The sequence below is a fragment of the Saimiri boliviensis genome, chromosome 3, assembly GCF_048565385.1.
Source record: "Saimiri boliviensis isolate mSaiBol1 chromosome 3, mSaiBol1.pri, whole genome shotgun sequence".
Classification (NCBI taxonomy): Eukaryota; Metazoa; Chordata; class Mammalia; order Primates; family Cebidae; genus Saimiri; species Saimiri boliviensis.
In genome coordinates, this window is record NC_133451.1 from 25,689,128 (window position 1) to 25,715,812 (window position 26,685).

The 26,685-nt window shown below is 35.4% G+C and overlaps 1 protein-coding gene and 1 non-coding gene across 3 annotated transcripts in view; both read left to right on the forward strand.

Annotated features, from left to right (window-relative positions):
- The window catches only part of TBC1D19 (TBC1 domain family member 19), a 164,775-nt gene that overhangs the window by 73,182 nt on the left and 64,908 nt on the right, over positions 1-26,685 (forward strand). The window contains exons 12-13 of one of the 2 annotated variants that reach the window (XM_003927498.4): positions 10,956-11,030; positions 15,610-15,672. The exons of the other annotated variant lie outside the window; for it this stretch is intronic. Coding sequence (XP_003927547.1) covers positions 10,956-11,030; positions 15,610-15,672 — 138 coding nt within the window. The remainder of the gene's footprint in view (positions 1-10,955; positions 11,031-15,609; positions 15,673-26,685) is intronic. 2 annotated transcript variants of the gene reach the window in all.
- LOC120363808 (small nucleolar RNA SNORD74) lies at positions 23,737-23,816 on the forward strand. The gene has a single exon (XR_005579246.1). It is a non-coding gene; the product is annotated as a small nucleolar RNA SNORD74 (small nucleolar RNA).

Below are 26,685 nucleotides of genomic sequence, written 5' to 3' on the forward strand. Positions count from 1 at the left end.
TTGCTGGTCCACTGCTCACCTCCTGGTCCAGTTCCTATAAGGCCACAGATTGGACCGGTACCAGTCCGCATGCTAGGGATTGGGGACCCTGGCCTAGGAAACTCTATTATATGTTTCATATATATCAGACTCAAAAATATATCATATGTTTAAAAGAAGACTATATCAGATGTCTTAAAAAATGGCATAATCTGTACCTCAATATATTTGTGGTTCTACAGGACATGTTGAATTGTCTCTGCACTGTTGTTCTCTCTTTGAAATACCTTCTCTGCCTTTTTGGCTACTCGTCTTAGAATTAACTATAAACTGTTAGGAATATTCTGCAGGTTCTTTCGTTTCCCAAGAGTATATTTGTTCTTCTTAAGTTAAAGACAGTGTAAATCTGTGTAAAATACCAAAAAGATACTGAAATTAAAATATTCTCTGATGCTAAAAATTGGCCTACTTTGTTTTTCAAAGATTGTTTTTTATAATCATGATTTATTAGTCTTACATATATATGTGTATATATATATATACACATTATACACACACACACACACACACACACACACACACACACACTACCAGAGCTTATACCAGATAGTCTTTTAAAATGTCCTGTTTATATTGGTAATCATTAACTTTTATAAATCCTTAAATATTTTATGGTATAAATTAAAATATTAACATAAAATTTCTCTCATCAATTGTAAGATTACAGTGTAATTCTGACTTTCCTACCAATATTTTTCTCTCATATTATATGGATAAATTACACTAAAAACTATTGGAACCAAATAGCGTAGACAGAGGATTATGGAAACTATTTCGGTCACCAGCTATGACAGTTAACTTGGTCAGATCTCATTTTTAAAATGTGAAAATTTAGAAAACGAACTAGATTTTTTTTTTTTTTTTTTTTTTTTTTTTGGTATTTGGGCTCTGAGGTACATGTGCATTTCCTGCATCCTGCAGGATTGTTGCATAGTTACATACATGCCAGGGTGGTTTGCAGTCTCTATTCCACCCACCACCGTTGCCTATGTCAGACATTTTTCCTGGTGTTATCCCTTCCCATCCTCCCACCTCCACCACTGTTCTTCCTGCCCCTCTCCTCCACCCCTTCACCCAGCCCTGTGAGTGTTGTTCCCTTCCCTGTGCCCAAGTGTTCTCATTGTTCATCACCTGCCTATGAGTGAAAACATGCCGTGTTTGGTTTTCTGTTCTTGTGTCAGTTTGCTGAGAATGATGGTTTCCAGATTTATCCATGTCTCTACAAAGGACATGAACTCATCATTTTTTATGGCTGCATAGCATTTCATGGTGTATATGTGCCACATTTTTTTTTGTCCAGTCTATCATCGATGGGCATTTGTGTTGGTTCCGGGTCTTTGTTATCATAAACAGTGCTGCAGTGAGCATACCTGTGCATGTGTCTTTATGATAGAACAATTTATAATCCTTTGGGTATATACCCAGTAATGGGATTGCTGGGTCAAATGGAATTTCTATTTCTAGATCCATGAGGAATCGCCACACTGTCTTCCACAATGGTTGAACTAATTTACATTCCCACCAACAGTGTAAAAGTGTTCCTATTTCTCCACATCCTCTCCAGTATCTGTTGTCTCCAGATTTTTTAATGATCACCATTATAACTGGCATGAGATGGTATCTCAATATGGTTTTGATTTGCATATCTCTAATGACCAGTGATGATGAGCATTTTTTCATATGTTTGTTGGCCGCATATTTGTCTTCTTTTGAAATGTGTTTGTTCCTATCCTTCACCCACTTTTGAATGGGTTTGTTTGTTTGTTTTCTTGTAAATCTGCTTTAGTTCTTTGTAGATTCTTGATATTAGCCCTTTGATGGGTAGATTGTGAAAATTTTTTCCCATTCTGTTGGTTGCCAGTTTACTCTAATGATTGTTTCTTCTGCTGTACAGACACTCTGGAGGTTAATTAGATCCCATTTGTCTATTTTGGCTTTTGTTGCCATTGCTTTTGGTGTTTTAGTCATGAAGTCCTTGCCTGTGCCTATGTCCTCAATGGTTTTGCCTAGGTTTTCTTCTAAGGTTTTTATAGTGTTAGTTCTTATGTTTAAATCTTTAATCCATCTGGAGTTAATTTTTGTATAAGGTGTAAGGAAGGGGTCCAGTTTCAGTTTCCTGCCCATGGCTAGCCAGTTTTCCCAACACCATTTATTAAACATGGGATCCTTTCCTCATTGCTTGTTTTTGTCAGGTTTGTCAAAGATCAGATGGTTGTAGATGTGTGGCATTGCCTCCGAGGCCTCTGTTCTGTTCCAGTGGTCTGTGTCTCTGTTTTGGTACCAGTACCATGCTGTTTTGATTACTGTAGCCTTGTAGTATAGTTTGAAGTCAGGTAGCGTGAGGCCTCCAGCTTTGCTCCTTTTGCTTAGGATTGTCTTGGCTATGCAGGCTCTCTTTTGGTTCCATATGAAGTTTAAGGTGGTTTTTCCCAGTTCTGCGAAGAAGGTCAATGGTAGCTTGATGGGGATAACATTGAATCTATAAATTACTTTGGGCAGTATGGCCATTTTCACGATATTGATTCTTTCTAACCATGAGCATGAAATGTTTCTCCATATGTTTGTGTCCTCTCTTATTTCCTTGATCAGGTTTGTAGTTCTCCTTGAAGAGATGTTTTACCTCTTTTGTTAGTTGTATTCTTAGGTATTTATTCTCTTTGTAGCAATTGTAAATGGGAGTTTGCTCATGATTTGGCTCTCTTTAAGTCTGTTATTGGTGTATAGGAATGCTTGTGATTTCTGCATATTGATTTTCTATCCTGAGCCTTTGCTGAAATTGCTTATCAGCTTAAGGAGGTTTTGGGCTGAGACAATGGGATCTTCTGAATATACGATCATGTTGTCTGCAAATAGGGACAATTTGACTTCTTCTTTTCCTAATTGAATGCCCTTTATTTGTTTTTCTTGCCTAATTGTTCTGGCTAGAAATTCCAATACTGTATTGAATAGGAGTGATGAGAGAGGGCATCCTTGTCTAGTGCCAGTTTTTAAAGGGAATGCTTCTAATGTTTGCCCATTCTGTATGAGATTGGCTGTGGGTTTGTTGTAAATAGCTTTTATTGTTTTGAGATACAGTCCATCGGTACCTAGTTTATTGAGAGTTTTTAGCATAAAGGGCTGTAGAATTTTGTCGAAGGCCTTCTCTGCATCTATTGAGATAATCATGTGGTTTTTGTTTTTGGTTCTGTTAATGTGGCGAATTATATTTATAGATTTGCGTATGTTGAACAAGCCTTGCATCCCTGGGATGAAGACTACTTGATTGGGGTGGATAAGTTTTTGATGTGCTGTTGGGTTCAGTTTGCCAGTATTTTATTGTAGATTTTTACATCAATGTTCATCATGGATATTGGCCTGTAGTTTTCTTTTTTAGTTGTGTCTCTGCCAGATTTTGGTATCAGGATGATGTTGGTCTCATAGGAAGAATTAGGGAGGATTCCCTCTTTTTGTATCATTTGGAATAGTTTCAAGAAGAATGGTACCAGCTTCTCTTTGTAGTTCTAGTAGAATTCAGCTGTGACCCCATCTGGATCTGAACTTTTTTTGGTCGGTAGGCTCTTAGTTGCTGCCTCAACTTCAGCCCTTGTTATTGGTCTATTCAGGGTTTCAGCTTCTTCTTGGCTTAATCTTGGGAGTGTGAAAGTGTCCAGGAAATTATCCCTTTCTTCCAGATTTACTGGTTTATGTGCATAGAGTTGTTTGTAGTAAGCTCTGATGGTAGTTTCTATTTCCAAGGAATCGGTGGTGATATCCTCTTTATCATTTTTTATTGTATCTATTCGATTATTCTCTCTTTTCTTTTTTATTAATCTAGCTAGTGGTCTATTTTGTTGATCTTTTCAAAAAACCACCTCCTGGATTTATTGATTTTTTTTTGTTTTTTTGTGTCTCTATCTCCTTCAGTTCTGCTCTCATCTTAGTTATTTCTTGTCTTCTGCTAGCTTTTGAGTTTTTTTTTTGTTTGTTTGTTTTTTTTTTAATCTTGCTCCTCTAGCTGTTTCAATTTTAATGATAGGGTGTTGAATTTAGATCTTTACTTGTTTCTTATGTGGGCATTTATTGCTATAAATTTCCCTCTAGACACTGCTTTAAATGTGTCCCATAGGATCTGGTACGTTGTGTCTTCATTCTTGTTGATTTCAAAGAACATTTTTATATCTGCCTTCATGTCATTGGTTATCCATTATTCATTCAGGAGCAAGTTGTTCAGTTTCCTTGTGATTGTGGGGTTTTGAGTGCTTTTCTTAATCCTGAGTTCTAATTTGATTGTGCTGTGGTCTGAGAGACTGTTTTTTATGATTTCCATTCTTTTGCATTTGCTGAGGAGTGATTTACTTCAAATTATGTGGTCAATTTTAGAGTAAGTGCAATGTGGTACTGAAAAGAATATGTATTCCATGTATTTGGTGTTCTGGTCTTTGATAATTTCTTCCTTTTTGCTCTTTTTTTTATTTCTATCTTCATGGATTTATCTCCCTTTAATATTTGAAGTTGGTGATTTCAGGAGGAGTTTCTGATTGGATGTTTTTTTCTGTTGAGGTTGGAGAGGTATCTTTTTTGGCCTGCAGAGGGCAGTGCTGGGCTCTCTAGGATTCAGTCACGTTGCTGGGTGGGTAGTCCTTCCCTGGAGTTTATTTGCCTTTGAGATTGGCCTGCCTTCCCAATGGCATCTCTCCTTCCCCAGCTGGATCTTCCTTGTTGGGGTCAAGCTGGTGTATTTGCTGCCAAGCTCTCTAGGAAGGCTTTAGTTTGAGTTTGGTGGAGGTGGGGCCTGCCAGGCCTTATGGTCTGTTTCCCTGCTTTCAACTCTGCCTCCCTTTGTGTGATGGTCTGTCCCACTGGCGTTAGTCCAAACTCCTGCCCAGATCCCTGCGACAACTTGCCGCTCCTGGCGGTAGCGGCTGCTCACATTTGCATCAACTACACAGGGCGCTCCACCATTTGGCAGGGCTCTTGTGGACCATGGGTTGCAGGAGGGATGACATAAGCACAGAATCGGAATCGGAGCAATGAGGAGGTTCAGTCCTCCAACCCTCTGAGCCCGCTGCATGTTTCAGTTGGGGATGCGCCTCCCTCGTCTTGATTTCCCCCACTGGGTGGCTCTCACCCTGCAGCTCCTTCCCTGGGCTTATTTTCAGAGCCCTGTTAGTCCCACAGAAACAAACCCAGTACCTCATTTGGAATTGTGAAGTCCTCTAGCCCTCTGTGTCTCATTCGCTGGGAGCTGCATTCCAGTGCTGACTTCTCTCAGCCATCTTGGTGCCTCCAGAAACTAGATATTTTCAAAGTCTCTTCTGGGTCTCAGATTTCTGATACGTTTTTTTCCTCTAGAATTGAGAATAGGTTTTTATCTAAGCATTGTTATCTGTCTAAAGTCATAGATATTAATTTATTCATAGCATTTAGATTGTGTCTGATCTTTCAGGAAACCATCTTTAGTTATTCAGATTGGTGAATGGGGATCATTGTATGAATACAAATTATTAACTGCGTACTCTCCTGCTATTCAGGCAGCAACCAGCTCTCTAATTGGGTCAGATGCTTTTAGATCTTTAAGCACTATAATTAGGTGGGTGGGAAAATAATGTGTTTTACTTAATTTAATTTACTACTTGCATCCATTTGTGAGAAAACTCATAGTTTAAAATCCACATAAAATTTTTGTTATGAAAAATAAAGGGACCTTGAGGTACATGATTTTGTCCGTGTGTCAATATAATATACTACATAATGGTTGTTAAAGAGCAGTTGAGCTCTTAATTCTAAGAACTCTGTCCAAGCTTATGCCTAAGTCACCAGACAACAAAGGCCTTGATTTAATCTAAAGCTCTCTGAGATTATGTAATTTGTCTATCGATTACTGCTATACTTCTATCTTCTAGCCTGGAATATTAAACATCCAATCAATTTTTAAATAAAATATAATAAAAGTTTTTACAAGAAAAAAATACTCATTCAAAAGTGGGCAAAGGATATGAACAGACACTTTTCAAAAGAAGACATATATGAGGCCAACAAACATATTAAAAAATGCTCATCATCACTGGTCATTAGAGAAATGCAAATCAAAATCACATTGAGATACCAATTCATGCCAGTTAGAATGGCGATCATTAAAAAGTCTGGAGTCAACAGATGCTGGAGAGGATGTGGAGAAATAGGAAAACTTTTACACTGTTGGTGGGAGTGTAAATTAGTTCAACCATTGTGGAAGACAGTGTGGTGATTCCTCAAGGACCTAGAAATAGAAATTCCATTTGACCCAGCAATCCCATTATGGGGTATATACCCAAAGGATTATAAATCATTCTATTATAAAGATACATGCACATTTATGTTCATTGAGGCACTGTTTGCAGTAGCAAAGACCTGGAACCAACCCAAATGCCCATTGATAGACTGGAAAAGGAAAATGTGGCACATATATACCATGGAATACTACGCAGCCATAAAAACGATGAGTTCATGTCCTTTCTAGGGACATGGAAAGCATCTGGAAACCATCATTCTCAGCAAACTGACACAGGAACAGAAAATCAAACACCACATGTTCTCACGCATAGGTGGGCATTGAACAATGAGAACACATGGACACAGGGAGGGGAGCATCACACACTGGTGTCTGTTCAGGGGGACTAGGGGAGGGACAGTGTGGGATAGGGTGTTGGGGAGGGATAACATAGGAAGAAATGCCAGATATAGGTGACGGGGATGGAGGCAGCAAACCACATTGCCATGTATGTACGTATGCAACAATCCTGCATGTTCTGCACATGTACCCCAGAACCTAAAATGCAATAAAATATATAAATATACATGAAATTTAAAAAATACATACATATATATATATATATATATACACTAAAAGTTTATTATTACTAAGCTAGAAGATATGTTATTCAAGAGAATAATTTAAGGAAAATATAAGAAATAATTATATATATAGTATCTTTGTTAGATGTAAATATCAGTAAGTTTTTAAATTTTGTATTTTAATAGACATTGAAAGGGCTATATTGGGGAAAACCAATATATTTTAAGTAGTTATAATTATGTCAGTAGTTGTCAAATGACATCAGTAAAACTCAGCAGCCATTTGTAATCAAATCTTTAAAGGAACTACTAAAAAGTAATATGACTATTTCCCCAAACCAATAATAAATTTAAACAGAAATGTTGAAGCTCTTTTTATTAGAATTGGGAGTAAGGCAGTGATTGTTCATTAATATTATTTGTCATAGTTTTTGAGGTTCTAGCTAAAGATAAGGAAATGAGTTGGTTTATGTTTGGGGAAATAAGAAATACAGTCATCATCTTTGCAGATGATTATGATGATATTACCCAGAAAACCCAATAGATTTTTTAAAAATTACAGAGGGATATAAAATAAATATACAAAAATCAATAGTTTTTCTCTGTTATCAGTAGTGAATTAGAAATGTAATACTGAAAAAAATACCTCATTTGCAATAGTAGAAACATTAAAATACCTATAAGATAAATTTAGCAGGACAGGATCCATATGAAGAAAATTATCATACTTTATAAAGTGCAATAATGTTTAACACTTACAAAGCATTTACCCTGAACCAGGTACTATTTTGAGCATATTATGTTTGTTAATTCATTTATTCCTCACATCAACCTACAGAAAAGTTGCTGTTATTTTCATCATTATACTGAGGCTCAGAAAAGCTTGTTAATTCACCTAGGATCACACTTCTGAGATCTGAATCATAGTCTTGAGTGGAGAGCTTTAATATAATTCATAAAACCAGAAAGCTCTTAATATTATAAAATTTGTCATTTTTTCAAAGCAAATTTATTAGAGAATTATTTTTTATTTTTAACTCAATGAAATTATCTTAAGTTCTTATGGAGATTAAATGTTTAAGAATAGCCCAAAAAATTATGAAAAATAATGAACAGTGAGTCCATGAATGGATCAGGTCTAACATTTTTTTTCAATTGGAAATATGTGCTTTATTTAATAAATGGTGCTGTTAATTGACCATCCTTCTGAAAGAAAACAGATCTTTTGATAACTAGGTACAAGAATAAATTCCAGGTAGATTATAAATTTTAAAAAAATTTTTAATTGACAATTTTAGAAATAAAATTAGGAAAATACTTGTATAAAAATGTGGTGGGGGAGACTTGTCTAAAGCAAATAAGAAAACCCAAAGCCACAGAATACTTTTTAAAAATTGTCACTATATGCTGGAGAGGATACGGAGAAAAGGGAACCCTCCTTCACTGTTGGTGGGAATGTAAATTAGTAGAACCACTGTGGAGAAAAATTTGGAGGTTCTTCAAAATATTAAAAACAGAGCTACCATATGATCCGGGAATCTCACTCCTACATATATACCTAAAAGAAAGGAAATAAGTATGTTGAAGAGATAGCTGCACTCTCATGTTTATTGCAGCATTATTCACAATAGCCAAGATTTGAAAGTAACCCAAATGTTCATTGCATTCCTATATCAAAATATGTCATGTAACTCCTATGTATGTCTACTGTATACCCACAAAAATTAAAAATAAAAATAAATTGTCAATGTATACCATAAACCAAAAATTAAGCAACACATTATTTTGAAGAGAAACTACTTGCAATACAATGATATATAATCTTCCTTATAAACAATGAATCTAACAAATTATTAAGAGAAAGATAATCTAATAGAAAAATAGGTATATGTTACAAAGGGCAAATCATTGACATGGAAATTCAAATGGCCAGTAAATATATGAAAGTTTCTTCAACTATTTTATGAGGGGAAAGTGCAGATTAATACAACAATGAGGTATTTCTCATTCATGAAAATGTTTAAAAGAGGTGAGTATATAGATAAAATGTGTTCTCATGTTGCTGGTGGGAATTTGAATTGATTTTTCTTTTTTTTAGACTAGTCAGGCAATTTGTACCCCAGTTTAAGATACATACAGTCTTCAGCCTATAATCCTACCTTTGCCAATTTATTCTGTAGATATAAAAACATAGTTCATAAGGATATTTATTATAATATTATTTGTAGGGACAAACAACCTGAGTATCCATCTATAGGGATTTGATTAAACAACTTGTAACACATCTATACCACAACTTTAAAAATATTAAAACATATGTAGCTATTAAAAAGAATGAGTTAAATGTGTATTGTTTAATAAAAAAGAAAACCATGGTACAGCTTTGGGTTAGAGAATCTGGATAAAGAGTATAGTATGATTCCATTTCATATTAAAAAACAACACAAACTCCCAACCATGATTACATAGTCAGGTAAGCATGGAGATGGGTGTAAACAAGAAAGAATACAAATTGCAAATAACATCACAAATATAATACCAAATACAAATAATAGTAGTTATTTTGGGAAGGTTGAATGGAAGGAAAAAGGATGCCTAACTTTTTTTAAATTTTACTTCAGATTGTTTCACTTATTTTAATGGTCATATATTAGTTTGTCATTTTAAAGTTATTTTTAAAAAGAGGCAAACTCATAAACATAGCTTTTGCATTCCTTTACTCCAACTGGCAGGAATTGATATGTGAATGCAGTTTCTACCATTAGGGAGGCTACATTGTAGCCAGAGAGATGGATTCAGTAGATGCAATAGAAGATAAATAAAATAGTAAAATAATGCTTTAGTTAAAAAATGGAAACATCAATGAGACCCAACTAAGGCTTTGTAATTAAAATCCAAATGACTGAAAATAGCCAGTAAATGCCTCGATTATTAGTAGGGAAAGATCACTTTGACTCAAGCCAAAGAACTATTATTAAACTTCTTTCATGATTAAGAAATCATTTCAGGAAATATAGAGTCAGATTTTATCCTGGCAAGGCAGCTACATGCAATAAATATTCCTCCTTGTCCCAGACAACCCTATCCCACAACTCTTCTTTGAGGTCAGGCAGAGTCATACAGATCCATGTATGCTAAATTGCCTTTGGGTTTGAGAGGAGGCTAGGGCTAAAGTGCCTGAGAGGTGAACGAAGAGATTTCGAGGAATACAGGGGTCAACTAAAGCAACGAGATAATATTTTCATCTCTTGTTAGCATAATTATTACCCATTGATGTCTACTTTCATCCTTAATGCCCAGCTGTGTACCTGATGCTTAACTTGATTACTGTCTTTAGTCCCTCTCCCCTTCTTCGTTTCCTCTCTTAGTCTCTCTACTTTCCATTTTCCTCTCTTCTACTTCTTATTCTCTATTAAATTAAACATTAGCCTAATCTCATCATTGTGCAGTTAATCAGATTTTATAATCTTATGGGGCCATATTCTTGTTTTGTTTTAAATTATTTATTTATTTATTTTAGAGACTGGGTCTCATTCTGTCACCCAGGCTGGAGAGCAGTGGCTCAATCACAGCTCACTGTAACCTTGAACCCCTGAGCTCAAACATATGGGACCATACTCTAATATTAAAAGCTGACTTTTCTTTTATATGCCATATGATTGCTTTCTAGCTTTACAGCCTTGAATAGCAAATTACTTTTCTATCTTGGCTTCAGTTTCTCAAGCATAAATGAGAATAATAATTACTGACCTATTTCATCTTGTTGGTTTGGAATTAAATGAATTAACTCATGTAACATGGGTAAAATAGTGCCTGGCACCTATAAGTACTTAATAAATACTGTATTTGCTATTAAAGTTAAATTATAGTTAATTTGGCAAATATTGACTTAATACTCACCAGGTGTCAAATGTTATCCTAAGTGATGGAATAGGTGTATTTATTGAACATTTACTATTAGTCATGGATGAGGGTGATAGTAGTGAATAAAATAGAGTTCTTGCCTTTCTTAGTGTTTAGAAAACTATTGATTATTATTTGAGTTTGAGGCTGACTTTTAAATGTGATTGAGCTTTAATTTTTTGTTTTACTTTTAAATTTAGGATGTCTTGTATTATGAGCAGCTTAAGACCAATGTGATACAACATGACCTTTTGGTGGACAGTCTAATTTATAAAGTAAGTAAAAGTGAGCTTAGTTTTTTCCTTTTCATTAATATCATTAAAAATTGAGATTCTTCAATATGCAGAGCCTACACTATATATAATGATATATATTAACCTTGAAAAATAATTTTGTGATTAGATGTATGCATATAAAGTTGCTGTTCAAAATTTGCAGCTTGCATTCTTTGTTACCTTCTTCGCTTTAAGAGAATAAGCATTTTTAATCTCTGTAAATTCAAGGTTTCTATACAAACAAAAAAGGAACTGAAAAGAAAATCAGAATATAATATTTTTATCTTATTCTTTAGGGCCTACTTTTTTATTCTCTTTATGTTGAAGTCGTTTTAATTTTTTTTCTTTTTCAAGCTTAGAGGACCAAAAATTACATTCTAATTTTTAATTTCTTTTAGTTTCTAGACATGTGGCTAAGTATATCTCAAGTTTTAAGGTAGAGATACATTGAGTTGTTGCCTGCAAGCATCCGATAATCAAGTTGAGAGCTGAGTTGATGCTTTTGTCACTGAGCCAAACAGGGTCCATTTTCCAGTACACAATAGGAAGCCAAACACCAAAGCACTGGGTTTTTATAGCTAGAAAGTTTTGATCAGACTGGATCTTGCCATGGGGTGATGCCGGGGCTTGATCTGATTGAATCCTGGATACTGCCATATGGTGTCCACTTCTTAATTCAGACCCCAATCCTTAGTCCTATCACACAGGTTCCACCTGTGGTTGCATGCTTGGTTCATCTGGGCATGCTCAGGTTACATGACCTTCAACTTGGGGGTCCATGGCAACTGAAAAACAGCTCATAAGTGTGTTACATAAAAGTTGAACCAGATTGGTCTGGTGTAGCTAACACTTTAAGTGTAATATAGGATACGAATAATTCTGAGTTAATATTAGGCAGCTTAAAAGTCTTGGATTTTAAATTTAGATTTGAAATATAATGGAGAAAGGCATATTATTACAGGTCTCAGAAATGGGGAAAAGAAGATTACACATTGAGGACCTGAAAATTTGTCTGAGTAGAACATGGCCAGTGGTAATTACAACTATTAGCAACAAATGAATGCTTACTATGCCATATAGTATTTCAAACCCTTTACATGAATTATTGTTTAATGCATACAACTGCCTAAGAGTAGCAGATACTAACATTTAGGCTATGAATGATAAATGCATTGTTTTTCTGGGGAAAAACTTGCATTCCGTAAAACCATTCTTTAAAAATAACACAGCTTATAGGCAAAACAGGGTTGGGGTAGACCTACTCAAACTTTTTGCAACTTTATCATCAGAGTACTAACAAAAGCAAATGTCGGTGGCTTGGGAGAAGAATCGGACAGCTCAGGCAGGCTGGTCTGGTGGGAACTATTAAAAATACACAAAACAGAAATGCTAAAATAATGCAAGTGGAAGTGGCGCTCTGGGCCGCTGGGGCTACTGTTAAGGTGAGCATAAGATGAACAGCAATGGAGAAATGTGCCAGGCTGGGAATGTGCCTCTCTGGAGGGGAGCCCCGGTGCCAATGTCCGTTTTTAATGTTCTTAAGGTGCAGCTATACAGCCTCATGCCTGTGCAGCAGCAGCTGAACTGAAGACGTTTTTCTTTCCTGCTGATGATTATAATTCTCCTCCCTCTGCTTTGGCTCCTCTTGCTTGAGAAAAATTGCATCTCAACCAACACAACTTTCATGTTAAACTAGTATCATTCCCTTACCAGCAACATAGCGACACATGTGTTTTAACAAAATAGAAAGTAGTTATTTTGCCATTTTACAAATGAGGGAATTGAGATAAAGAAAGAAGTTTGTTTAAATTCACATATTAAGTAGTGAAGCCAAGATATAGACATAGCCAATCTGACTTCAGAACTGTATTCTTAACCTCCAAGCTCTACAGTAAGTGGAAATGAGAGTTCAGAGGATGTAGTCCTTTGATGGAAAGTCTTGAATCTCACAGAGGTTTTTCACTAGATTTGGATCACAGGTACTACTGTTGACTTGGAGGTCAAATTATTATGCTCAGTGGATTATTTTATTGAAACTCTAAAATGTCTTTTGGCCTGTAAAACCATTAACCTCTTTTCTAATCAAATGAGAGGAAACTTACACGTGAAAAAGCTCAAAAAAGTAAGGAGTGCTAACATGAGAGTTCTCTTTGTCACCAAAATGAATTTCAGTTTGATTCAGTAAAGAAAATCTGTTATAAGAAGAAAGTGGTTTGTGCCTGAGAAATTGAATAAAAGTTTTGATGGCATCAATCCTGTGCACAACATGAATGTGTTTAGGAAGATATCTGTCTCTGGTTATTTTTGACTTGAGTTAATTGGGCTCTGCTGATCACTCCAAACATTATTAAAGTCAGCTGCTAAGAGAATGCTCATTAAAAAAAAATACTCAGTTTTGTTTTAGCTCCCTATAGCAAAGACTTATTTTAAATTTAACTGAAAACAAGGTAGAGTTCTTTTAAAAGTTAAAGGAATAAGTGGAACAAGGCAACGTTAGAAAATCCGTGGTCAAATAGCTCAGTCTACAAAATTCAGCCAGGGGAGGATGGAAAGAGTCTTAGATGTTCTGAGTCGATGATGTTCTGAGTACGGAATGTCATCGAACCCTCTGTAGGCTAATTTATTAAATGGTTCTTTGTGTGTGTGTGTGTGTGTGTGTGTGTGTGTGTGTGTGAACAAACTTGCCTTGTATCCGTACCTTTCTATAGTTTTCAATCATTTTTCTTACTATAATCTGATAATTTATACTAGTGTTTTTCAACCTTTCTTCATTATCATGCTCCTAAAGAGAAAGATTAATTTCTCTCTAATAAGGAAAAATAAATGTCAAAAAATAAGATTTGGGTGGGTAGGAATGAGCTCTAGATGGCTCCATACCACTGTAATATGTAAAATTTGTTGACCTCCAAGAACCAGTTTTCATGCCCACAAAGGCAATAATATCACCCCTGTTGAGAATGCATAATCTCTGCCTTTGTCCAGGCTGTCTTCTGACACAGAAGGCTGTACTGTTTCTTTCTCCTTAATCTGTGTCACTATGTTTTTTTCAGACTTAGCACACATTTGCTACCCTCAGAGTCATCTATTGCTCTTTCCATCCTCCCTGATTGCTACTTTGCTCACCAGTCTGGTTGAATTTTGTAGACTGATCTATTTGATCATGGATTTTTATAACATTTCTTTGTAATTTTCCCATGTTTTCAATATCTTGCCAGTGGAATTGTAGACTTCTTGACAATAAACATTTTCTTCTTTTCTTGTTTGTCTTCTTTTTTGTTTGTTTGTTGAAGTTTTGATTTTCATATCCTTCATCCCAAGCAATCAATCAGTACTTCTCGAATTGATTATATATTGGGTCTAAAAATATGGTGTAGTGTAGGTCTGGAATTTTTAGATACATATAAGGTTTGGGTTCTATATTATAAATAGAGGAACACTATTGTAAGTAAACGGGCTTTTGGTGATTTTTTAAAATAGTTTTCTGGATATCTACTCTGTATCTGATACTGTGCTAGGCATTTGCCCATCCTTTCTGAAGTAGGTGGTGGTATCCCCATTTGCAGATATGGAGATGTAGGCTCAGAATTACTGACCAAAGTCTTACAGCTAAAAGTAGGAAACTGGATTTCAAATCTTAGTTAAATCTGTTGGAATTTCATGTTCTTTACACTGAAGCACAAAAGCAGCAGGTTCCAACTCTGGATACAATATTCAGAGATAATCCTGGGGGAAACACACATGTTTTGGTTTATTTTTCTAGACTTTTGTTCATTTGTTTGCTTGTTATTGAAGAAGGGTACCTATAAACGGATGAATTATATCACAGGAAAATGTAATTAATTTCTGTTAATAATTTTATCATTTTTATTTTTATTCACTCATCAAATGTGTATTGGGTATTTAGGTCCTAGGCACTGTGGTAGTGCTACATATATAAAAAACATTTAAGACATTGGAGCTCCAAGTGCCTAAATTCTCACAGTGAGGCTCATGGAAATCATTAAGGTAGACTCAAGTCAGAAAGTGAGAATAGCAATATATTTAAAGAAGGAAACTAATGCACTATCCAGGGGAAGTCAATGAACTAATTCTTAAACTCATAATACAGAAAATCAATGTTCCTGCTGTCTCTGTAACAAGTGGTGACTTGCAAGTGAATAATCACAAAGGCATGGAAGATATTTGGTTTTTGCGGGAATAGCAAGAATGTGGACTTCAACAGTGAGATTGGAACAGTAATTTGGGGCCAGATCGTTGCGGTTGCTTTTGGATGTTATGATTGCATCTGCTTTTCTTTTCTAGCTTTAAGCCATCTAAATATTAGACTAAAAGGAGATAAAATTGAAAGAATAAAGAATTAATAAAGCGATCTTAAAAAGTATGAGGAATTTGAGGTTAAATAACATGTCACATATATTAGTCAAGTAATTATATAGCAATGCTAAAATCTAATTGAGAAGTTTATAATCACAAAGTAATACATTTATTACAGTAATGCTTCTGAATACTGTGTGTGTGCTTTAGTACTACAGACAGATTCATCTGGGTTCTTTTCAGTACTGTCTACTTTTAATTATAGGATGTGAAGTTGACAGCAAGCAATGATGATTATTATTTTGTATTTGAAGATTATTTATATCAGGTAAGTTTAAAAATTAAAGTATATAGTGTTCTTGTTTTAGGTTCTCTAAATCATGATACTTTAGGAGATATCTCTGTTGTTGACTAAATCCTTTTGTAATCTATGGCATACTTGTCAGATGAAATGTAAGTATGGGAAAAGGTTACCTATTTTTTTTTTTTTTTTGTAATTTCACGTGGATTGCATTGATTCTGTAAATCACCTTGGGGGAGAAGGTTATCTATTGTTTTTACTGTGGGATTAGATAGGAGAATAAGAGTTCCCAGTGTGTTCCTTTTTGTCATATATGGAACAACAAGGAGGTATTGGCAGGTGAGTTTTCTATCTTGGTTATTGGCACAGATACTTAAATCAGATGTCAAATTCATATTTAAGCCATTCAAAGATGTTTGGAGAAAGCATTTTACATGATACTTTTAAAATTAAAGATACTGAATAAATAATATTTCAAAATCAGTTTGGATTGTCATTATTATCCATTGATCATTTCATTTGCTGATATTGTGGATGCTTGGATTCTTACTTTTTCAAATCTACTAGAATAAAACCACTATTTATAAATAGAAAATATGAAATTTATATAGAATTGCCTACATGATGTTCTTTTTTTTAAAAGATTACACATACATATTAATAATTTGATTTTGAATGAATGTCAATACAAATGTCATAGAGGAAATACTTAGATTCTACACAGCAGTTTCTGCTTGATTAAATGTAAATTGGTCCCTGCTGTTTGTATGAGCAGGTTTTTGTTTGATAATGGTGTTGGTGTATATGTTTAAGAGAGAAGATAAAGCTAAATGAGAATCTCTCAGGAAGGTTTATCATATGTTCCAAGAGCTAACGTATAAAGACTTTATAAGATTTATTGATAAAGTTAAAATTTTAAATAACCCAGAAACAATTTTAACAGATTCCTTTGATTTCAAGTGCATAATTAAAATTTTTTATTTTTTTAAATAGTGGACTTAAAATTTCATTTTAATATAAGGTTAGTTATTAATTAAAAGTTGGAGAGTAAAAAAATCTTCTAAAAGTTTGCTTATATAGCTAATATGTAGCCCTGTACCTAATTCTTAGTACTCTACGTTTTTTAATATACAGGCATACTTCACTTTATTGTGCTTTCCTTTATTGTGCTTCACAGATATTGTTATTTTTACAAATTGAAGGTTTGTGGCAACCCTGCATTGAGCAAGTCTATCAGCACATTTTTTTTCAACAGCATGCACTTGCTTCATATTTCTGTGTCACATTTTGGTAACTCTTACAATATTTCAAACTTTATTATTATTGTATCTGTATTAGTAATCTGTGCTTAGTGATCTTTGATGTTACTACTGTAATTATTTTGGAATGCCACAAATTGCACTCTTAAAATGGCAAACGTAATTGATAAATATAGGTCTTGTGATTGTTCTACCAACTGGCTCTTACCCATTTCTCTCCCTTTCCTCCAGCCTTTCTATACACTGAGACACAACAATATTGAAATTAGGCGAATAATAACCCTACAATGGCCTTGAAATGTTCAATTGAAAGAAAGTTAACATTTCTCTGACTTTAAATCAAAAGCTAGAAATGATTATGCTTAGTGAGGATGGCATGCCCACAGCCAAGATAAGCCAAAAGCTAGGCCTCTTGCACCAAACAGCCAAGTTGTAAATGCAAAGGAAAAGTTTTTGAAGGAAATTAAAACTCTCATGAACACATGAGTGATAAAAAAAGGTAAGCAGCCTTGTTGCTGATACGGAGAAAATTTTAGTAGTTTGAATAGAAGATCAAACTAGCCATGACATTACTTTAAACCAAAGCCTAATCCAGAGCAAGGCCCTAACTCTCTTCAATTTTATCAAGGCTGAGAGAGGAGAGGAAACTGGAGAAGAATAATTGAAAACTAGCAAAGGTTGGTTCATGCAGTTGAAGGAAAAATGCCATCTCCATAACTTAAAAGTACAAGGTGAAGCAGCAAGTCCTGATGTGGCAGCTATAGCCAATTACCCTGATTTAGCAAAGATCATTGATAAAGGTAGCTACACTAAACAACAGATTTTTCAACGTAGATGAAGCAGCTTTCCATTGGAAGAAAATGCCATCTAGAACTTTCATAGCTAGAGAGGAGAAGTCAATGCTTGGCTTTAAAGTTTCAGTGGATATGCTGACTCTTTTGTTAGGGTCTAATGAAGCTGACACCTTATGTTAAAAGCAGTGCTTGTTTACCATTTCAAAAATCCTTGAGCCTTTAGAAATATGCTAAATCTACTCTGCCTGTGCTCTATAAATGGAGCACATTTATAGAGCACAGGTGAAAGCCTTGGTGACAGCACATCTGTTAACAGCATGCTCTATTGAATATTGCAAACCTATTGTTGAAGCCTACTATTCAGAAAAAGCCATTCCTTTCAAGATATTACTGCTCATTGACAATGCATATAGTCAACCAAAAGCTCTGATGCAGATGTACAAGGAGATAAATGTTGTTTTCATGCCTGCCAACATAACATCCATTTGCAGTGCATGGATAAGGGAGTCGTTTTGATTTTCAAGTCTTATTTAAGATACACATTTTGTAAAGCTATGCAGCTGACATAGATAGTGATTCCTCTGATGGATCTGGGAAAAGTAAATTGAAAGCTTCTGAAAAGGATTCGCCAATCTAAATGCCATTAAGAACATTTATGATTCATGAGAGGAGGTCAAAATATCAACATGTAAAGGAGTTTGGAAGAAGCTGATTCCAACCTTCATGGATAACTTTGTGGGGTTCAAGACCTTGGTGGAGGAAATAACAGTTACTATGGTGGAAAAAACAAGATAAATGGAATTGGAAGTAGAGCTTGAATATGTCACTGAATTGCTTCAATCTTATCATAAAAATTGAATGAATGAAGAGTTGCTTCTTAAGGATGAACAAATAAAGTAGTTACTTGAGCTGGACTCTACTCTTGGTGAAGCTACTGTACACATTGTTGAAATGACAACAAAGTGTTTAGACTATTACATAAACTTAGTAAAGCAACAGCAGAGTTCAAGAGGATTTACTCCAATTTTGAAAATTCTACTATGAGTAAAGTGCCAACAGAGAAATCTTTCATGAAAGGGAGAGTCTATCAATGCAGCAGACTTTATTGTTGTCTTATTTTTAAAACTGCCACAGCTGTCCCAGTGTTCAGCAGCCACCACCCTAGATCCATCAGCAGCCATACACATGAAGGGAAGACCCTCTACCAACAAGATTACAGCCTGCTGAAGACTCAGATCGTCATTAGCATTTTTTAGTAATAAAATATTTTTAAATTATGGCATGTACTTTTTTTGGACATATGCTATTGTACTTAATGGACTATAGTGTAGTGTAAACGTAACTTTTATACATACTAAGAAACCAGAAAAGTTGTTGATTTGCTTTATTACAATATTCACTTTATTATGGTGGTCTGGAACTGAACCTGCAGTATCTCCAAGGTATGCATATATAAATAAAATTATTTATACGATAATACTAGTTTGCTGATAACCTCTGTACTTCAGAGATACAGAGTGGAAATTATCAGTACCTAAATGGTGGTCTGAGAGAAGTTCCACAGAACCATCCTCAGCAGAAAAACCATAACTAGTGAAAACTATTTTTTTAAAAAAACTGTTCAAAGTCTCTGGAAATTATCCTAAGATTACATAACAAATCAGCAAACAAGAAAACATTTATTTGAGAAAAGCTGCTAAATCTCAGTAAAAATAATTTGTGGTCCTTGAGTTATGACCTGCTTTTTGCCTCCCCTCACCCCCATATTAGCATGACAGAAGCTTCACTTCAGCCTTGTGTGGCCAGGAAGATGGGGCTCCGTTTCCCTCCAGCTTCTAGTCAAGGGTAACAGTATCTCTATAGGAGGAGCACATGGCTAGTATTTTTGAACTCCCTCAGCTTCATGTTGCAGATGCTAAATTCTAAAGAGTACCACCAAAATGTTGTTAGATTCCTTCCCACAGGGCAGAGATCTGGCCAAAAAGCTCTGACTCCACTCAGCAGGCCAAAAAACTAGGGCCTCAACTGCTTTCACCTCATTTTGTTTATAGAAAGGAGAGAGGTTCCACATGGGAGAGGCAAGCTGAGAAGAACAGAGGCTACCACCCTCACCCACTGTCTTTCTCATAAAGGAGAAATGTCATTCCAAGAGAAATAGGCCACCTTCCCCAACCTGGTGCCGGAGCAATGACTCAGAGAATTTGCCCAGCATGGAAAGCAACCTTAACAACAGGAACCCTGAAGCTCTCCTCAAAGAACTAGCTTTATATGGAGTATGGGAAAGTTCCAATCTAATGGGACTCTGAATAATGAAGATTTTAATGGTAAACACTTAAGAATTAAGAGCAGGCGATCCCAGACTTTTTACACAGGGGGCCAGTTCACTGTCCCTCAGACCGTTAGAGGGCTGCCACATACTGTGGTCCTCTCACTGACCACCAATGAAAGAGGTGCCCCTTCCTGAAGTGTGGAGGGGGCCGGATAAATGGCCTCAGGGGGCCGCATGCGGCCTGCGGGCCGTAGTTTGGGGACGCCTGATTAAGAGTAACAGCTAAAAGTATAGCCCCTGATTTACCAGAGAAAGCCAGAGCTAGAGATAGCTAGGATTCGTCCTGATGGGATAGGAACAAACCTCAAAAACTGGCCTCAAAATGACCTCACAATGGAGTCTACATTTAATTGAATCAGCCTGTGGTACAATTTATGCATGAGGACATTGTTGAAAACAGTAGAATAATCAGCTGGCAATTAGAGATATATCAAGAAAGACAGAAAGTGTAACAAAGAGATCAGGGGAAGAGATGGTCAGAGTCCTGCTAAGTCAGCTGGGCATGGTGGCATGCATTTGTAGTCCCAGCTACTCAGAAGGCTGAGGCAGGAGAATCTCTTAAACCTGGGAGGTGGAAGTTGCAGTGAGCAAAGATCACACCACTGCACTCTGGCCTGAGTGACAGAGCAAGACTCTGTCTCAAATAAAACAAAATAAAATAAAAAAGAATTCTGCTAAAACCAGTGTCATCAGTGTCATTGAAGGATAATTGTATGTATGCTCACTCAAGGCTGGATACTCTGAGGTACATCAGAAGCTTCATACTGTGGGAGAAACAGACTTAAATGAAATATTTCAACCAAGTCACTAAACAAATAAGCAAATAACAACCACAAGCTCCAGCTGCCTGAAAGATGGCCTAGATGTTGTACTTAACCAACAAAAACTACCAAGCAGCCATTATAAATATATTCGGAGAACTAAAGGAAGCCATGCTTAAAGAAGTAAAGTAAGGCCAGATGCAGTGGCTCACACCTGTAATCTTAGCATTTTGGGAAGCTGAGGCAGGAGAATCACTCGAACCCAAGAATTTGGGACCAGCCTAGGCAACATGGCAAAACCCTGTCTCTACAAAATGAAAAAAAAAAAAAAAATAGCTGGGTGTAGTGCCATGTGTCTGTTGTCCCAGCTACTCAAAAGGCTGAGATGGGATGATCACTTTTGCCCGGGGAGGTCAAAGCTGCAGTGAACTGTGATAATGCCACTACACTCCAGCCTAGGAGACAGATGAGATGTCTAAATAAAAAAAGAAAGAAAAAAAAAGGTAAAGTAAGATATGATGACAATGTCTCCTCAAATACAGAAAGTCAATAAAGAAATAGAAATTATATTTTTAAAGTAATGGAAATTCTGAAGTTGAAAAGTACAATAATTGAAATGAAAATTTTATTGGAAGCCCTCAAAAGTATATAAAAGCAGAGAAGAATCAGTGAACTTAGAAGACGTCAATAGAAATTATGTCATTTGAAGAACAAAGAAAACAAACGAGCCTCAGAGAAGTTAATAACAAAGATAACAGAAAATAACAAAGATAATAGAGCATCAGAGAAGTTTAGGACAGCATTATGGTCACCAAGAAATTTATAGGAGTATCAGAAGGTGAGGAGAGAGAGAAAAAGCAGAAGTATTTGAAGAAAGAATGACTGAAAGTGTCTCAAATTTGATGGAAAACATTAATCTACACATCTAAGAAACTTAATAAACTCCAAGTAGGATAACCACAAATATTCATACCCAGACATAACATAGTCAAATTGTCAAAAGCCAAAGGCCGTGAAAGAATCTCAAAAGTGCTGAAATAAATATTGAATGGCATTTTTTTTTCCTTTTATTTAACTAATGTTTCAGAAGTTCTGTCCTCAAATATCTTTGTGACCTTAGGCACCAGACCTCCATGGGCCTTCATATTCCATCATTAAGCTGAGAGTTTAGACTAAACTGTCTTTAGGTAGAGATCATAGACATAAAAAAAAGTTTCTATGATTTGCCATAAAAGAAATGTTAATTCCAATGCCTTGTATTTTTCCATAAAAGTATTGATTCCAGATTGTTTATTCTTTTTAAGTGTGGATTTTAAAGTTCTTTTATCTCAAGGGTTATTAGTTACTGGGATTTAATCTGTTGAGAGTTTTATAATTTGTTACACAGGAAAATTCTATTGGTTTTGCCCTAAAGAAAGTTTTATTGGCTTTAATCTATGGGTCTTTTATTACATTTCTTTACTATTACTGAAAAGTACGTTTACCTTCCTATTTATCTCTCTTGCTGAATGCTGGCCACCCCACATTTAATCCAAGTTGCACAGTAAAGTCAGAGTGGTCTTTTAAAAACAACAATCAATTCATGTCACTTGTTTGATTAAAACCAAAAGACCCAAATCCTTCACAAGAGTCTGTGTGACCCTGCATTACCTGGCCCACCTCTCCAGATGGATTGTTCACTTCTGTGCCTGACACTCTGGCGTTCCATATTTCAACCACCCTGATCTTTAACTTCTTAAGTTCACTATATTCCTTTCTACTTCAGGGCATAAGACCTTTTATAAGCAAGACTGTTACCTTCCCCTCTTTACCTGGTAAACTCCTATTTTGACTTCAGTACTCAATTTTGGAATTAGCAGACAAAAACTTCAAAGCAGCCATTATAAATATATTCAGAGGACAAAAGGAAACCATGCTTAAAGAAATAATCTTTTACTCAGATACACCTTCCCTGACCAAACCCTCACTCATCTTCATAAACACACACACACACACACACACACACACACACACACACACACAAGGTCATGGCTATCTAATATGTGCTTTTAAAGTACTATGTAATACTATCCATTCTTTTTGTTTATAATTCTTATAGTTTATTTGATTATTTTATAATTGTCTCTCCCATGTAAATTCTTAAGTGTTTTGGTCCTTATTGTTAATTCCAATGCCTTGTATACTGTAGGTACTGAGTAAAAATTTTCCTTAACATCGGGTACTTGTTTTCATTGATGGGGTTATCTTTTTCATTATTGAGAAGGACGCTTTCTTTGTTTTTCTAAAAGCTTAATATAAATAATTATAGGTTATTGATATTTTACTCTAGATTTCCTTAGAGTTTAGTGCTAGTTGTAATGAATCCTTTCTTATGAGCTGACTCATAGCAGATTAGTTAATGTCACACAAAGATATAAACAAAACCACATAAACTACCACTTGGCAAAAATTTAACTAACTCGCTAAAAGTTTTTGGTCCTTCCTATGCCATTTTGATCCCAAACATGAAACTTGTGATACCAAACATATGAACACATAAATTATAATATCAGTTGAAGACCAATAATGGCATGACTCATAGTAATCTATAACGATTCTACTTCAGTGTGTGGGTAGAGAGAGTGTACATTTGACAAGTTTGTCCCATTTGGTCACCAGAGATAAGAGGATTGCCATTTTTAAGTTATAACTACAAAGCTTCTTTGTTGGTGGTAAAAGGGGCTTGACAGGTAACAAATCTGCCTCATTTGGTAAACAGAGTCAGTGAGGGTATCTGCTTTAAATGAGAGCAGTAACAAGTTCTCCAAATAGCACCAGAACTGACCCTTAAGGGTACATTCATTTTTTTTTTTTTTATCTTTTCCACATGTAAGTGACTTCTAAGTGACTGAATCAGACAGTGGATGAATATTTTGAGAAAAAGCAAAATGAGGATCAGTAAATGTTTATTGATCCACCTATGATGAAACCTGTGTTGGTGAGGACATCTAAGAGTGTTGATGAATAACAATGATTCTGATAGAAAAAAAAATACTGATCTTATACTATGTGTAGATGATACCACCTTTGATGGACTTACATTCTAGTTAATGGGGCAGGAGATGAACATAGAAAATATTCTGAAATTGTTTTAAAGTGTTCAGTATTTCAAGTGTTAAAGTATCACAAACATTAAGTACTATAGTATAGAAGTAGGCTTTAACCTTTGTTTTCCTTTTTTATTAATATTTTAGTCCAAATTGTATTTGTTTTAGATTTTACATAATTTTTTCAGTCATAGCTCTCATGACTTTGCCTACTTTCCGTATTTTGGAAATGATTAAGCCTCTTTTAAATGCTGTAGTAAGAACACTTATCACAAGGTCTATCCTCTTAATACCTTTTTGAGTGTACAGTATAGTTTTATTAACTATAGGCACAGTGCTGTACAGTAGATCTCTAGAATTTGATCGTCTCCCATAATGGAAACTTTATACTGATTGAATAGCAACTCCATATTCCCTCTTCCCCCTAGGCCCAGCAGTCACCATTCAACTGCTGCTATATGTTTGACTGTTTTAGATACCTAATATAGTAGAATCATGCAATATTTGTTCTTCTGTGACTGCCTTATTTCATTTGCTATAGTATCCTCTAGGATCACCCATGTTGTCTCCTGTAACATCATTTTCTTCTTTACAGTGACTGAATAATGTTCCATTGTATTGTGTATATTACATTTTCTTTATCCATTCTAAATAAGCTTCAGTGTGAATCTCTATCCACACAACATAAATAGATGGGTAGTTTATAACATTTAAGCATCTCTCTTTGGGAATTATATAAAAATAAATTTTCCTTATATGGATAGTTACTAAGAAAACACTTTCATGGTGATAGTTTTTAATTATTTATTTTACAATTTGTCTGAATTATTAGAAATCTATTTTAAGAAATAAAAACGTGTTTTTTTTAGTTGTACGTTTTATTTATTTTAGCTTTCAATTTTTTTTCTTTTTTATTATAATTTAAGTTCTGGGGTACATGTGCAGATCGTGCAGGTTTGTTACATAGACATAACGTGTATCATGGTGGTAGTTTGTTGCATCCATTGCCCTGTCATCTACATTAGGTATTTCTCCTAATGCTATCCCAACCCTATCCCCCCACCCCCTGCTATTCCTCCCCTAGCCCCCCATGCCCCAGGCCTCGGTGTGTGGTGTTCCCCTCCCTGTGTCCATATGTTCTCACTGTTCAACATCCACTTATGAGTTAGAACATGTGGTGTTTGTTTTTCTGTTCTTGTGTCAGTTTGCTGAGAATAATGATTTCCAGTTTCATCCATGTCCCTGCAAAGAACATGAACTCATCCTTTTTTATGGCTGCATAGTATTCCATGATGTATATGTGCCACATTTTTTTGTCCAGTCTCTCATTGATGGGCATTTGGGTTGGTTTCAAGTCTTTGCTGTTGTGAACAGTGCTGCAATAAACATACGTGTGCATGTGTCTTTACAATAGAATGATTTATAATCCTTTGGGTATATACCCAATAATGGGACTGCTGGGTCAAATGGTATTTCTCCTAACAATCTCCAAGGATCTAGAAATCCTTGAGGAATCACCACACTGTCTTCCACAATGGTTGCACTAACTTATACTCCAACCAACAGTGTAAAAGCCTTCCTATTTCTCCCCATCCTCTCTAGCATCTGTTGTCTCCTGATTTTTTAATGATTGCCATTCTAACTGGTATGAGGTGATATCTCAATGTGATTTTGATTTGCATTTCTCTAATGACCAGTGATGATGAGCTTTTTTTCATATGTTTGTTGGCTGCATAAATGTCTTCTTTTGAAAAGTGTCTGTTCATATCCTTTGCCCACTTTTTGATGCGTTTTTTTTTTTTTTTTTTTTTTCTTGTAAATTTGTTTAAGTTCTGCATAGATTCTGGATAGTAGTCGTTTGTCAGATAGGTAGATTGCAAAAATTTTTTTCCATTCTGTTGGTTGCTGGTTCAGTCTATTGATAGTTTCTTTTGCTGTGCAGAAGCTCTTAAGTTTAATTAGATCCCATTTGTCTATTTTGGCTTTTGTTGCCATTGCTTTTGGTGTTTTAGTCATGAAGTCCTTGCCCATGCCTATGTCCTTAATGGTATTGCCTAGGTTTTCTTCTAGAGTTTTTATGGTGTTAGGCCTCATGTTTAAATCTTTAATCCATCTAGAGTTAATTTTTGTATAAGGTGTAAGGAAGGGATCCAGTTTCAGCTTTCTGCATATGGCTAGCCAGTTTTCCCAGCACCATTTATGAAATAGGGAATCCTTTCCCCATTGCTTATTTTCGTCAGGTTTGTTAAAGATCAGATGGTTGTAGTTGTGTGGCATTCTTTTCGAGGGCTCTGTTCTGTTCCATTGGTCTAGATATCTGTTTTGGTACCAGTATCATGCTGTTTTGATTGCTGTAGCCTTAAAATATAGTTTGAAGTCAGGTAGCCTGATGCTTCTAGATTTTCTTTTTTTCCTTAGGATCGTCTTGGCTATGTGGGCTCTTTTTTGGTTCCATATGAAGTTTAAGGTGGTTTTTTTTCCCAATTCTGTGAAGAAAGTTATTGATAGCTTAATGGGGATAGCACTGAATATATAAATTACTTTGGACATTATGGCCATTTTCATGGTATTTATTCTTCCTAATCATGAGCATGAGATGTTTTCCGTCTGTTTGGGTCCTCTCTTATTTCCTTGAGCAGCAGTTTGTAGTTCTCCTTAAAGAGATTTTTCACATCCCTTGTTAGTTGTATTCCTAGGTATTTTATTCTCTTTGTAGCAATTGTGAATGGGAGTTCACTCATAATTTGGCTCTCTGTTTGTCTATTATTGGTGTATAGGAATGCTTGTGATTTTTGCACATTAATTTTGTAT